The sequence below is a fragment of the Staurois parvus genome, unplaced genomic scaffold (genome assembly GCF_062004578.1).
Source record: "Staurois parvus isolate SC_StPar_1 unplaced genomic scaffold, SC_StPar_1.0 ptg000347l, whole genome shotgun sequence".
In the NCBI taxonomy this organism is placed as follows: Eukaryota; Metazoa; Chordata; class Amphibia; order Anura; family Ranidae; genus Staurois; species Staurois parvus.
Genome location: NW_028318143.1, coordinates 2,532,726 through 2,547,500, shown reverse-complemented (window position 1 = coordinate 2,547,500; position 14,775 = coordinate 2,532,726). Strand labels below are relative to the sequence as shown.

Sequence of the window (14,775 nt, the reverse complement as noted above, 5' to 3'; positions counted from 1 at the left end):
GCATGTCTTTGGAGTGTGGGAAGAAACCGGAGTACCCGGAGGAAACCTACGCAGGCACAGGGAGAACAAGCAAACACAGGGAGAACATGCTATATTTAATCAGCAGAACCCCATAAATCTCTCTTGTAGCTCAGCCAAAGTTGCTGTCCAACAATATTTTCCTGTAAATCTAACAAGGACTTCAGGACCTGCTGCATCTTGTAGTTCCTCAACAGCTGGAGTGTGGTAGATTAGCCATGCCTAATTTTCTGAGCAAAGGGAAAAATATTCATTATGGCATAATGAGTAATTTGCAGACACCTGCAATCCCTTAAAATTATACAGAAAACATACAAGATTCGCAGCGGGGAATTAATTTCATTTTCTGAAACAGCTGCACAATCTTACAAAAGAGAGAGAGAGAGAAAAAAAAAAAAAGTACACAACATTTCCATTACGAAGTTAGAAGGGACGGCTCCAACAGTCATCCGAGTTCACGTCTTTAGCACAAATGCTTATTTCCAGTTTAACACTTTTTCATTCATATTAGGTGCTACTAATTTTTACGGTGTTGGCTTTGGCGCCTGTTCCCTCTCCTCTAGTAAGCTGTAAGTGACGTGAATGTACTTTCACGTGGCTTTTGTGGCCCTAAGCCATCTTAATATTCACATATGAAGCTTGTACAATGTTCCTACCCCCAGAAATAACTCATGACTTTACCTAGATACTTAATTTTCTCTCTCCCAAAAAAAAAATACATACATATATTAGATAAAATCTTAACCTTCAGCTGCACGTCTGTAGGACTGGACAGATACTATTAAGCCTACTGCTTTTGCTGGGGCGAAAGCAGAACAAATGAGGAGACTGATCAGCTCAAAAGCACAAAAAGGAAGAGAAAATCTCTTCAAAACAATTGAAAATTTTTTTTTTTATTTTTTTTTACACTTCCTATTTTACTATGCTAGTACGTAGCTACGTTTGCCTTTGTCGGCCGAGACCAGTACCATTCCAGGCTACATGATGATGTGCACTTTCATGAAAAATTGGATAACCGTTGGTCCAATTTTCTCATAGGGTGTACTAGGCTTCAGATAATTCCAGCAAGCAAACCTCCCGACTCTGTTCTTGTTGACCTATGCATGGTCCCTAATCTTTAAATGCATTCCCCATAGTAATAAATAGAGAAAAATAGAGGGGAGCCCCTAAAGATGTCCACAGCAGGTGTGTCTGGGAAAATTTTAAAGTTACCCTTTGCAGTGGGGCTATACCCCCCTGCAAGGGTTAAATCATTTGTTTTGTCTAGAGATAAGGAGAAACTTTTACTTATCTGATCCTATGCTTCCCCAGCAGACAGCATTGCCTACTCCCTCCCCAGATGGTAGATTGTCCCTTGGCGTCATCACGCCCATTGCAGGACTATGAACCCTGATTTGGTGTTGAAGACTTCAGGATCCTAGACTGCTAGAGAACGGTGGGAAACATGCTGTGGGGAGCAGTCTAGCAGATCAGAAAAAAAAATTTTTTCGTTCACCTAGAACTAAATGAGCAAATACATTTTTAGCTGACCAGAGCTGGGTTTAAAAAATATTGATGGTTGGTTTAAAATGCCAGCATCCACCAAACACATCAGTTTTATGTGGAGTGGCCCTTAAAATATCTAATCAGCATATGAAAACCAGCTAATATCATGATTTATATTTCAGAAAGTAAGGAATAACTTTTGAAAATAGCTTGTTTTAACCTGACCTAGCTTAGGTCCTAAAAAAAAAAAAAACCCACATTTTCTAGAATTCCAGGTTTTTTTTTTTCTATAACAATCTTTTTTTGGCATTTAAGAACTTAAACTGAAATATTTCTTCTGGCAGATCACAGAGAGTTTTGAAATCTGATGTTTTTGAGTACACATCCTCCTTGTGTAATGGAACCCCTCAAGTGCCTAATCCTTGTTTAAAATAATCACCCACCGACAACTGGCGTGCATTCCTCCAACGACAACATACCTACAATTTCCATTTCCCATTTAAACAAGACTGTACAAAAAAAAAAGTTTCATGACAGCTGGAAAATGATAGCTGGAGCAAAAAAAAAAAAAAAAAACCCCACACTTTTTATATGAACACCACGGTCATGCGGCTGCGCCATTTATTTTTTGAAGGTTAATTGGCTCTTAGAAACTCAGTCTGGTCAAGGTGACTGAATTGCTCCTCACCCTTCCTGCAGCAAAGCTCATAGATTGCCCTAAATTCGACAATCTTTTTAAAAGCAGAGAACAGTAAATAAATGCCTGGCTGATCTTCACCACTTCACCAAAATTATCTCTTTAATAAAACAAGTCACACATTTTCTGCTGTTGAAAATGTGTTTAATAGGATTTTTCCTTCCATTTCTTGTCACTTATGAAGGATATAATTTTCAAACTCTTTGTCGATATATTTGTCAAAAATTGATGAGATAAAAAAAACAATGCGTTTTGATAGTGATTTTATTTTTAAAGTGAATATACAACACAACAAAAAAAACAACTGACATATTTACTTATTCTTTGAAACCTGAAAACACCCACAAATGCCAGAGATGTTCCGCAAGTGGAAAGACGATGACCTATTTTAAGAAAATGATAGAGATGGCTGAAATATGATGTTTACTGGTAACTAAGCTTCTGATTTCTGCCACACTCCCAAGTTCTAGCTGGTTAATGCCTACTTACAACATACAAAAAAGACAGGTACACTTTAAAAAAGGAAAATTATACCCATTTTTGGTCCTTCTCATTTTTATTTCCTATCTTGAGGTTGACAAGTTTTTAAACTGATTATTTGTGTCACTTTCTCAGTTCATTTTACATTACACAGTGCCTTCATTTTTTATATAAAATGTAAGACAGGGTGCATTCTTAGCACTGCATTTACAAAGAATTATGGGCTTTCAACTATAACAGCCCAGCAGTAGCTTCTTGCTGATACCCCATTACAGAGCCATATGTACTAATCGCAAGAGGGGGGTCTGTCCCTCCTTTAGCTCATTCAGCTGTGAGTGGGTTCTGAATAGATCTGAACAGCAGGAAATCAAATTATTTTATCTCAACTGTAGAAAACTTGCAATCCGCAATCTTTAGAGTTCTACCTGCTAGTTGAACATGGTGGTAAATATTACAATTTCATATAGGCATTTTTTTTTCCCATATTCGATGTAGTAGGGAATGGTTTTAACCTCCAAGTAGTAGGGAATAGGAAATGGTTTTAACCTCCAAGTAGTAGGGAACGGTTTTAACCTCCAAGTAGTAGGGAATGGTTTTAAACCACCATATTTTTTTTTTTATTGGGAAGATGTCTCGTAGGCACAACAAGACATTAAAGGAAATCTCCGCCACTGGAATAAGTGTCCCATTGGATTAATTCCCCTCTAGTCCTATTCTGGTAATAACTTAAAGTTCAATTTTTCAACATTTCCAATGTCTATTATAAAGGGTCAAAAAAAAAAAAAAAAAAGTTTTGGCTTTAGATCAGGGGTATCCAACCTTTTGACTTTGCTGGGCCACATTGGAAGAAAAAGAATTGTCTTGGGCAACACAAACTACACTAACAATATGGATAGCTGACGGGAAGATCACAAATTACTGATCACTGATATAGATAATGTACCTATCTTAGCAATAAACGTTATTTTTAATTTTTTTAATTGTAAAAGAGGGCAACATAAAACTAGTGTGATATCTGACACTGTTTTTGATAAATGAACGCATCAATATCTGGTTCAATTAACGTAGTAGTAATTCTCAAAGAATTCTTAAGGCGCTCATTAGATATTTTGGTTCTAAATTCCCATTCGTGTGCGTCATCCTTGAAAATAGTTGCTTACAAATATAGGTGCAGCTGAAAACTGATGACATGAATAGGGCATGACTGTAATTTTCTTTGGGAAGATAAAACCTATAAAAAGTCCAGTAAGGAGACACTGTAAAATTTTTCTTTGTCCACATGTGTAAACTAACTGTAAACACACTTTTACAAAAAATTGCCCAAAAAAAAACCGAAAACAAAATTTTAAACATTTTTTAAGTTCACGATTTCATGTTGGGCCCCATTCATAGCTGTCTTGGGCCGCATACGACCCTGGATAGGACAAACCTGCTTTAGGTACACTTACAATTGCGACTGACTAAAATTAAACAGAATATACTGATATATTTAATCTTTCGCCCTCAACATAAAATATTTTTTAGACATGCTATTCAAAAATATTGTAATAAAATAAAAACTGCAAAATGGAAGTAGGAAGAATGCAGTTTGTAAGTTCAGGGATTCAACTTTAATTTTTATGTTACAAAAATTAAACTGAATACCTTAAAAATGTTTAATCTTTAGCTCTCAAAATAATATTGTACACATGCACTGGACGTGTCCATTAAAAATATCTGTACTAAAATAAAAAACTGCACGGAATGAAGTAGGATGAGTGGAGTTTTCTAAGTCCGGGGATTCAGCAATCAAGCTCAAAGTCACTAGAATTAACTCCGTAAATACACTTCCTGTGAGCTGTACTCTCTAAGAGCCGTCAGCTTAGGCTGTACACAGCAGGGGAAGAAAGATCTACAATAGTCTCACACAGCAGAATAACCCCTCCATGCAACTGCAGAGAGATGCTCTCAACGTCTTACTGTTCTTCAAAAAGCTCTTTTACACGTTGTAAAAATAAACTAAATAACTCTGCTGTCCTTTTGAAATGTACCATTCAGTCCTCACGTTATATGACTTTTTTTTAATGGTAATATGTTTAAGGACGGGTATTTTTGCAAAACTGATCACTAGGGTACCGAGGCCATGATATTGTAGTAGGGGGCCTTGACTCCATTACTGAAAGTAATCAGGCTTGATAAAAATGCTTCAGCGGTGGACTGTTCCTAAAACACATCTGTGAGAAAAACAAAAAGTTGGGGGTTCCGGATTTTTTTGTTGGTTGAGAATTGCAGAGATGCAATGATTAGCAAGAAGCACACAAATCACCAAATTGTCCACTGCTGACTTGACTTCCAGTTAGAGGAGTAGAAAGCAGATTAATAATACAGGGATGTCACAAAACGCAATCCTTCACATTCAATCCAAACAAAGATTCATGTTACTACAGACACAAAAAGACCTCTGTGCCTTTAGACAACCGAATCCCAGGAATGACTTCTGCCTAAAGATAAACAAGAATTTCAATCCATAATCCAGCACCCACACGGGTGTCTGGTATCGCTATCAGCATGGCGTGTCACCTGTGGGAAAAACAGATTTTGTGACTGATGAATTACAACCTTGGGACCCAAAAGGAAAAAAAAAAAAAAAAAGACAGGAAAAAAAAAAAATACGGAAAGGAAACCGTTCCTTCGATTATTCCACAGTGCTGCAAATATTGCAGTCTTGAGAATTTGTGTTTTAAAGCTGCCCCAGTTAAAGGTAGCTTGAAAGACATGTAAATTAGTGACGCCAAGTTCACATTTGAGGAATGCAAATCAAATTGATAATAACGTGAAGGCATTATTTTGTCACCGTGAATTCCCCAGGTTGGCGGTTTCCAAGATTACTGAAATGCATGTTTTATAGCAAGTCAGCTTTTCAGGAGCCGCTCTTCACAACGGATAAGAGGACAATCTAATTTTTGTGATTAAGACATGAAGAAAAAAAAATTAAAAGGCCAATAGAGTCAAACCAAGTCTTTCAGGTGCATCTCAACCTAACAGGAATGTTAGGGTGGGCACCAGTACCTCGAGCCACCTGCTAGAACTCTGAGGTTTGGATTACAAGATATCCATCTTGTGTGCATTACTTTCCACAAGGTTAGGTTCCTAATAATTTCTTTCTAAAATAACTTTTTGAGAGAATATTCTGGTGCATAAGGCAGTACTCTATATTGGGTTTGGGTAGTGGCAGGTGGTTGAGAGCTAATGTTGAGGGTGTTCAAAAGGGTGGTGACACTTGAGGAATCACAGACTGGTCCTAGGCTACTGAAAGCCTTGGTGAACCAGTCAGGAAATGTTCTACTAAAATCCTGGGGGAACCAGTCAGGAAATGTTCTACTAAAATCCTGGGGGAACCAGTCAAGGTATGGTCTACTGGTAATGTGGCACCACTGTGCGATGGTTGAGGAGCATCTTGTGCAAAGAGTCAAAAGACTTTAGATTTAAAGATACCGTTTTAATTTTGATGATGCATCATCATTCATTTGGCTCTACAGGACCAGCAATTCTGATGAGGATATCTTGCCACTAAAATCCTAGAGAGATACAAGAACCAGCCAATGTGTAATTAAGTATTCCAGAGTGCCAGGAGCAATGCCAAACTCAAATGTCAACTAGGTGGGCATTGAAAAGGGATAATATGAACTGTACAGTACTCCGTCGCAATTCTTTAAGTTATTGTTCAATGACTATGCTAAACTGATTACTGTGGTTGCTACAGGCTACCAAGTATACAACACCACCAATGCTTTTAGTACATTTTGGAATAAGACAGCATTTACTGACATGTTCTGTCTCTTCAGAATTTAAGAAATACAGAGTGATCTTTTTGACAGATGTTCATTATAAAGCCTACGTCAGGTAGACAATACTCTGTCAGAAAGCCAGGCTTATTCCATAATGAAAGGAAGACTGTGGCCAATACTCATGGCACCCTTAACAACTACACAGAATAAACAAAGGCTGCCGATTGGTTGTCAGGGTTTTTGACACTTTACATATTGCTTTTTACTCTGTTAGACCTGTCTCATCATATCCATTTTATTTATTCTTTGAGCGCTACATTCACATAACTAAAGGGAATTGCAGACCATGACCAGCATAAATCAGAAATCATCAGGAAACAACTTGTCAGAACCATTAACAGCTCTGCTGTCATTTATTAGACAGAGACGCTTACCTTCTGTGCACTGCAAGATGGCGATAAGAAGGAACAACCAATGGGTTTGCATTCTGCCGCCAGGAGACACCATTATTGATCCCTCGTAATGATTTCTTTGTATTCCTTAAAGAATCCAGTCAAAGAAGACCAACTTCATTGAGGAGAGGGGTAGACATTATTCATGCCTGAAACAGAACAATATATTCAGTGGGATAATACACAAGGGAAGAAAATCTACACATCACAGGGCAACTATATTAATCACAAGCAAGGGCAGCCATTTTGGAAGCTGAATGTACAATTTGATACAAAAGTGTGACATTTCTGGGGTACACCAAGGCAGCCATTTTAATGCCCAAAGTAGTCCTCGAATATAGTCTACTGTTGCCGTTTGCTTACTTCTAGCAAACGTTCTAAAGTCTAGTTTGTAAGACATTTTGAAAGCCAACACTGCCAGGGTTAGCCACTTTTTTAATTTACCAAGAACTGGCATCACCACTAAGAACAATAAAGGTAGTCATTTTGCAAGCTGGAGCAATAAGAATTGGACATTCACCAATTCATACACATCCAGCTATAATGCTGAAACAAAAGACTGGCCTTCATGGGGGTTATTTGCTAAACCTGGAGTATACAAAATCTGGTGCAGCTCTACACAAGAAACCAATCAGCTTCCAGGTTTTATTGCCGAAGCCTAACTGAACAAGCTGAAGTTAGAAGCTGATTGGTTACCATGCACAGCTGCACCAGATTCTGTGTGTACCAGTTTTAGTAAATCTCCCCCCATGAGTCACTTGTCACCAATATTTATGGGACAGGTGCACTTTAACTGACCCCATGACTGCCTTGAGTCACAACGCAAAAATTAAATATTTGTTAAAACAGGATATTCCAGCCGAGATGTAATGCTACATTTACATTATGGCACATGGTTTTTATACAATAGGAAGAATAATGCTTAAATAACTCTTAAAATTCTGTACATTCCTAAGAAGAACTCAGCCTGTCAAGATGAAATTCTTCCCGAAAAGTTCAGACAACACAATATAATATACTACAAAGGACTAAAGTCAACACAAACAAAATGTCACAGCCAATCATGGAACCCAGCTAATGTTAACAAGCATAGAAAATAGAAAGAATGTATGCATTAGCTGGGAGTAGACATTCTGCAGGTTTTCTACTTTACATTACATAACAACCTGTGGTTATTTACAACATAAGACACGTGGGAACATGAACTAAAGTACAGTAAAATTTATATATATATATATATATATATATATATATATATATATACACACATACACACACACACACACATACACACAACATATATATACATGCTTTCTGCCCTACAATGTATATACAGTTACGGAATGCTAGGTGCATTCCAAATACAGAAGCTTTTGGTAATTTGGAACATTATCAGACTTTAGTAAAGACTGTAATGGTGGACATAAACTCTTAGCATCAGAGTTGACTCCAGCTTAAGGACCCATTTAAAAAGTTGAGCTTTAAAGCACAAGGACACATATGGCCAACTTCCCCATAATAAAAACCAGAGTATATTCCAATCCCAGTGCATCTTAACCAGCATCCTGTCCTTCAAAGGGCCGGAATAGGTAGAAAATGTCCTGGTACCATCATCAGTGAGAATGAACATGGTCTCAGAGTTGATGGTCAGTAGGAGGAGTAGTGCCCCATCATTGGTATTAGTGAGAAGAATACTACACCATCTTTGGTTTCAATGAAAGTACTGCCCCATTGTTGGTCTTAGTAGGAGGAATAGTGTCCCAAGGGCCAGATAAAGGGTAGCAGAGGGCCATATCTGGCCCTTGGGCCACAGTTTGAAGACCCCTGCTTTAGACTATCAGCTGGTGACAAAGGGTTTACTAGACAGAAAGTAAGGATTAATCTGACCACAGTAAAAGCCAATGATTGTTCTAGACTCTTCCCTAATAAAAAAAATTAAATAAAAATAATAATTTCTGTGTCCCTGTTAGAGATTAACATTTACTTCCTGTCTGCTGCAACGGTTGTCACAAAAGAAGGAAATGAAGAGAGCTCTCTAATAGACCATCGCACATTAGTATAAACCCAATGGTAGTTTTGCTACTCAAGCTATTCAAAATTAAAAAGAAAAAAAAATGTCTGGACTTCCACTTTATTCCTAAAATGGGATTAAGTAACTGGACTGTGTGCAATGGCTAGCTAGTGCCTAGAACCCAGAAAGGCAGGATAGAGCACAAGACAGGTCTCTCTTCACGCTACAAGCCCGAAAACATATATATTACATTAGAAAAAAATTATTATACAGTGTTTATATAGCGTCAAAAAGTTTGCTCAGTGCTGTACATTGTAGTGGGGGACAGTACATAAGACAATACAGTAACACAATACACAAGGGGTTCAAGGGCCCTGCTCTTTGGAGCTTACAATCTAGGAGGGAGGGGGTAGTGGTACAGGAGGAAGTGGCTGTGGGGGATGGAGTGGTAGGAGAAGATCGGCTGTTAGGTGAGGGTGGGGTAGGCTTCCCTGAAGAGATGGGTTTTTAGGGTGCGCCTAAAAGGTGAGGAGGGTAGGTGACAGTCTGATGGATTGGGGTAGTGAGTTCCAGAGGATGGGGGAAGTCCTGGAGAAGTCCTGGAGTCTGGCATGGGAGGAGGAGACCAGGGAGCTAGAGAGTAGGAGGTCTTGTGAGGAGCGAAGAGTACGTGTTGGGTGGTATTTGGATATCAGGTCGGTGAGGTAGTTTGGGGCAGTATTATGAATAGCTTTGTACGTCAATGTTAGTAGTTTGAATTTTATGCGTTGGGCAATCGGAAGCCAGTGGAGGGAAGTTCAGGATAGACTGAAGCGGGGATAGTCTGATGAGGTAAGCCGGTGAGGAGGGAGTTATATATCCTGATCTACGGTCCATATCTGTTGCCGAATGTTGCGATTTGTTTAACGTTCGAATGCAATTAATTAATACACATAATAAAGTCACCACTTAAAATGCCGCACATAAATTTACTGAAAATACTCCAGTGCCTTCAAACCAATGTCTATCATGACTATCATAAATTTCCCTCCGAATGCCAGCAACCCGGACAAAATACAGACATTTCTGATATGAACCCGTACTCGAATCTTTTCAGAAAAGATCTTATCGTGATCTTCCTTTGTTGAGTAAAAGGCCTATCATAGATGCTATAATGCTGACATATAAAAAGCCTGTTAATGCCTTGCTGCTTAGCACGAGCCTCTCTCTCTCTCTGCGCTTCACCAATGAATTACCGGAATCTATCTCTCCGCTGCTGACAGCTCCCCCTTTAACCGAGATGCCTGTAATGTACTGAAGCATTTTTAGCCTTACTGAAAATAGAATGTTTTCATGGACATATCATATGCATGTAATACTTCAGACATGTTTGCAGGATGATCAGAAATCAAAACAAGGTGATCTTCAGGTCATAGAAAAAAAATAGGCTCATATTCTTTCCCCCACCCACACATGGCTCTCTGCACAGAATAATGGACGTTGCATCTCCGGTAAACCGTCATTGAGGCTAAATATGAACAAAAAAAAAAAAAAATCAGCTGTCGCTCAATTTTTGAAGCTTGGCATTTAAAATAGTTTTATGGCTATTTGGATAGACTAGATGTGGAATTCATCTTTAATTTGTGCATACCTGCTTTAAAGTGAGCCCATGCTTTGCCTTAGTTGCATTACTTTAATTTCTATGAAGCTCCTTTCAGCCACTGGGAACAAAAGCCCTGTGTACTGGAGACAGGCGTACGGACCCCCTGCCTGATAGGCCCACTGAAGAAACATGGAGTGAGTCACATTTCGTTGAGGTTCTGGTGCTAAATGGAGTGGCAAAGAAAAAGTAAGTACATGCAGCTGGGGATAGGGGATGGGGGGGGGGGGTCTAAAGCCAATCTGCTGCTTTTGCTACAAACTGGTAAAGCAGTTTAAGGGGATATGTGCACAGACACCCAATGTTCTATCTCAACACCGGAAGTGTATATATCCATATATCCAAGACCTCCTTCTCTCTAGTTCCCTGATCTCCTCCTCCCATGCCCGCCTCCAGGACTTCTCCAGGGCATCACCCATCCTCTGGAACTCCCTACCCCAATCCAGCAGACTATCACCCACTCTCCTCTCCTTTAGGTGCACCCTAAAAACCCACCTCTTCAGGGAAGCCTACCCCACCCTCTGCTAACTGCCGATCTCCTCCACTCTTCCTACCATTCCATCCCCCACAGATTTTCCTCCCGTTCAACTATCCCCTCCTTCTTAGATTGTAAGCTCCAAGGAGCAGGGCCCTTGAACCCCTCGTGTATCGCACTGTATTGTTACCGTACTGTTGCATGTTCTGTCCCCCAATGCAGCACTGAGCGAACTGTTGGCGCTATATACTGTATAATAATAATAATAATAATAATAATAATAATATTATATAGTCCTAGAGGGAGCTGAAAGAATCCCAGGAGGTACTACCCTCCAGTGAGGTCTCCAAAAATTTGTGAAATATAGCAATTAAAAATTTACTACCCTTATTTAGCTTTTTTTTGCACTGCATTCTTGGCAGATATGAATCACAAAAAATATGAACCCTGAAAGCCGTGCCACCCTTCCAGAGTAAAGCAGAGTGTGCTTCTTCGCTTTAGCCACCAGATGATGCTGTGCAGATAACAGGTATATGATCAGCCACGCCAATAGAAGACCTTGAATTAGGAATGCTAGGGATGCGAGAATGCATACTCCTCCAGGTGACTGCAGTAAATTATTTTTTTGTATTTATTCTTACAATCCAAGGTCCCTAAATCACATTCATACATACCCATACTATTGCCAAATTAAGCAGAAGCCAATTATCCTACCAGCATGTCTTTGGAGTATGAGAGGAAACCAGAGCACCTGGAGGAAACCCATGCTGGCACAGGAAAAACATGCAAACTCCATTCAGGTAGTGCCATGGTTAGAATTTGAAGCAATGACCCTAGGGCTGCTAAGAAGAGGTCATACACATTATTTTTGTTTGTCAGGTTTGCCAGAAAAACCCATTTGCACATTTACTATCTGGGCAGATCTTCATATGGTGCCAAATGGATCATTTCAATATATAGTCCATTTTTTTTGTTGCAGATTCTTCGGTCAGTCTTAAAACATCAGCATTGTGAAATATCCTCAGTCTTTTATATAGTGTGGTCCCCAAACAGTCACTGATGCACTCCCATGAGCTCAACCAACACTACAAAAAGTCCTATAACAAACACAAAACACTCATATAAATACAAGAAAAGCAAGCAGCTGGATAATGTTACACATGTTGGAGAATAATAAAACAACTAGCTATGCTAAGAAATATTGGACAACATTCCCCTAAAAATGGTCTACACGGCCATCAAATTGTAAACCATTTTTGTCCTAGACTAAAGTTTCATATGTTGAAAATAGCTAAATAAATTAAATAATAAATATAGTTCATAGGACTCGTTTAAACCAATTCTAGTGTCACCAATGGAGGGATGTGCTTACCTGCCATTTGTGAGCAGAATGTGGGCTTCTAATTTGATCCAATTGACTCTTCTAGCCTACATTAGTATGTCCACCTCTGTCCATCAGGAACTTAATAAGAACGTAATACAAATGGATACACATGTTCACGCTCAGGTGATGAACAGCTTAAGGCTAAAAAGATGGACATAAAGAAAGAATTGAGAGGACGCGTGGACAGGTCTAACATTGACTGCCTCAGACAATATAATTAAAAACACGTTTTCACTTCCCCCAACACACACACAAAAAGAGAGCAGTGATAATTTAAAGAACTATCTTGGAAAACGTGACCAAACAAAGGCCATATGGTCCATGTTAGTGGTGTAGGAGGAGACATCCAAGCCATGTCTTCACTCTGCTAGACACATTAACACCTTCTGCATAAGTGGGTCACACGGGTACAATCTATATTCACTTATGTGTCCTATCTATTGATTCAGCTGCAAAGTCCTCTCAATATAACAGTGAGGCAGAACAATAAAAACAGAAGACGAGTCTAAATTATCATACGGTCAGTAATGGATGAATAAGCAGCCAATATACCAACACCACAAAAAGAGGTCAAACAGCTAGCCATGGTCAGAAATGAATGCAGGCCTTCAGAAAGCCATTTTATATATTTTTTTTATTTTTATTTATTTTATTTTTTTTATTTTTAATTAAAAGACAACACGGAAAATGCAACATTTTTCAAAAATTTGTTAACCCTCATGCAGTAGCCTGATTCATTGACACGTGTTATGGGGTAAATAAAGCCCTTCGTATTTGGAAACCACTAACTGGCCATGTTTTCCATACTCCCAAATTGGAGCATAAGTGTTCTGAAAAGATAAACTGGTTATTTCCACTGTTATTGTGGGAAGAGAACCACAAAGCACATTCCTAAATTTAGGGTCAGTAGAAAGAGAGAACCCCATTTAGATAAAAGTAATCAAATCCACTTATTCATGCCTTCTCTATAATGTATGGGCAGCACAGTGGCTAAATGGTTAGCATTTTCCGCCTGGCAGTGCTAGGGTCGCTGGTTCAAATCCCAACCACGGCACCACCTGCCTGGAGTTTGCATGTTCTCTCTGTCCTTGCGTGGGTTTCCTCCCACACTCCAAAGACAGGCTGGTAGGTTAATTGGCTCCTGTCTAAAATGGCCCTAGTATGTGGATGTATGAATGTTATGGACTTTAGATCAGGGGCGGACTGACAACTCATGGGGCCCCCAGTCAATAGGGGATCATGGGGCCCCTGTGTCCTTGCCCAAACTCAAAAAAACCTATGAAAAAAGGTACCAGGGGCATCTCATGGGGCCCCCTACTGACCCCAGGCCCTCGGGCAGTGTCCGAGTTTCCAAATGGTCAGTCCGCCCCTGCTTTAGATTGTACACCCCTTGAGGGTTAGGGACTGATGTGAATGTACAATATATCTGTAAAGCGCTGCGTAAATTGACGGCGATATATAAGTACCTGAAATAAATGTCAGCTACAGTATCATGCACAAAATAGAAATTTACAAATCAGCTACCCGCCGTTGAGTGTAAGTTAATATATTTAATTTGTTATGACTGATATATTTACAATGCAGACAAAAGGTACTTTTAATGAGCTATAGTATGTGGGTACCTGATCATCACAACTATACTCTATGGCCAAATGTATGTAACCAACCTCACAATAATTGAATTCATGTGTTCCAAGTGAAGGGTAACCACATTCAAAGACATTTTAGACAACTGTGCATTTCTAACCTTGGGGCAACTGTTTATAGAAGGCATTTTTCTATTCCAACATGATCATGTGGCTCTTTACAATTGCATAAATACATAGTTTGACAAGTTTCATGCACAGGGACTCCAGATTGAGCACAAGGCTCCGTGCGGGCCACAACATCTTTGGGAAGATCGGGAACACAGTTTGTGAGCCAGGTCTTCTCGTCCAAAATTAATACCTGACCTCACATATACTGAATCAATACAAATTCTCACAGGCACACTCCAAACTCTTGTGATAAAGCCTTCCAAGAAGAGTGAAGCCCATCATAACTGCAAAAAGGGGGCCAACTCTATTTGAACAGGTTTTGGAATGGGACGTCAAACAAGCCAACACAGACCTGATGGTCAGATGTCCATAAACTCTTTACCATATGAATAGAAAATTGACCAAACACACTCCCCCCACAGGTCTTTTGGAACTGGGTTTCTATTTACATTGAACATCCAAAAAACCCACATACATTTTTACTTTTATACATTTATACATCTTTACAGCTTTTCTTCCTATAGTTTGCATATGTATTAAGCTGTGTAGCTCAATAAGCAAACAATTCAGCAGAGGATTCACTGACACTTGTGCCACTTCAAACATTACC

At 39.2% G+C, this 14,775-nt stretch overlaps 1 protein-coding gene across 21 annotated transcripts in view; it reads right to left on the bottom strand.

Moving 5' to 3' along the window:
- The window catches only part of ADGRL2 (adhesion G protein-coupled receptor L2), a 292,149-nt gene that overhangs the window by 234,415 nt on the left and 42,959 nt on the right, over nucleotides 1-14,775 (bottom strand). For all 21 annotated transcript variants that reach the window (XM_089684380.1, XM_089684382.1, XM_089684383.1 and 18 more), the window contains exon 2: nucleotides 6,882-7,048. In XM_089684380.1, coding sequence (XP_089540506.1) covers nucleotides 6,882-6,954 — 73 coding nt within the window. In that variant the 5' untranslated portion in view covers nucleotides 6,955-7,048. The remainder of the gene's footprint in view (nucleotides 1-6,881; nucleotides 7,049-14,775) is intronic.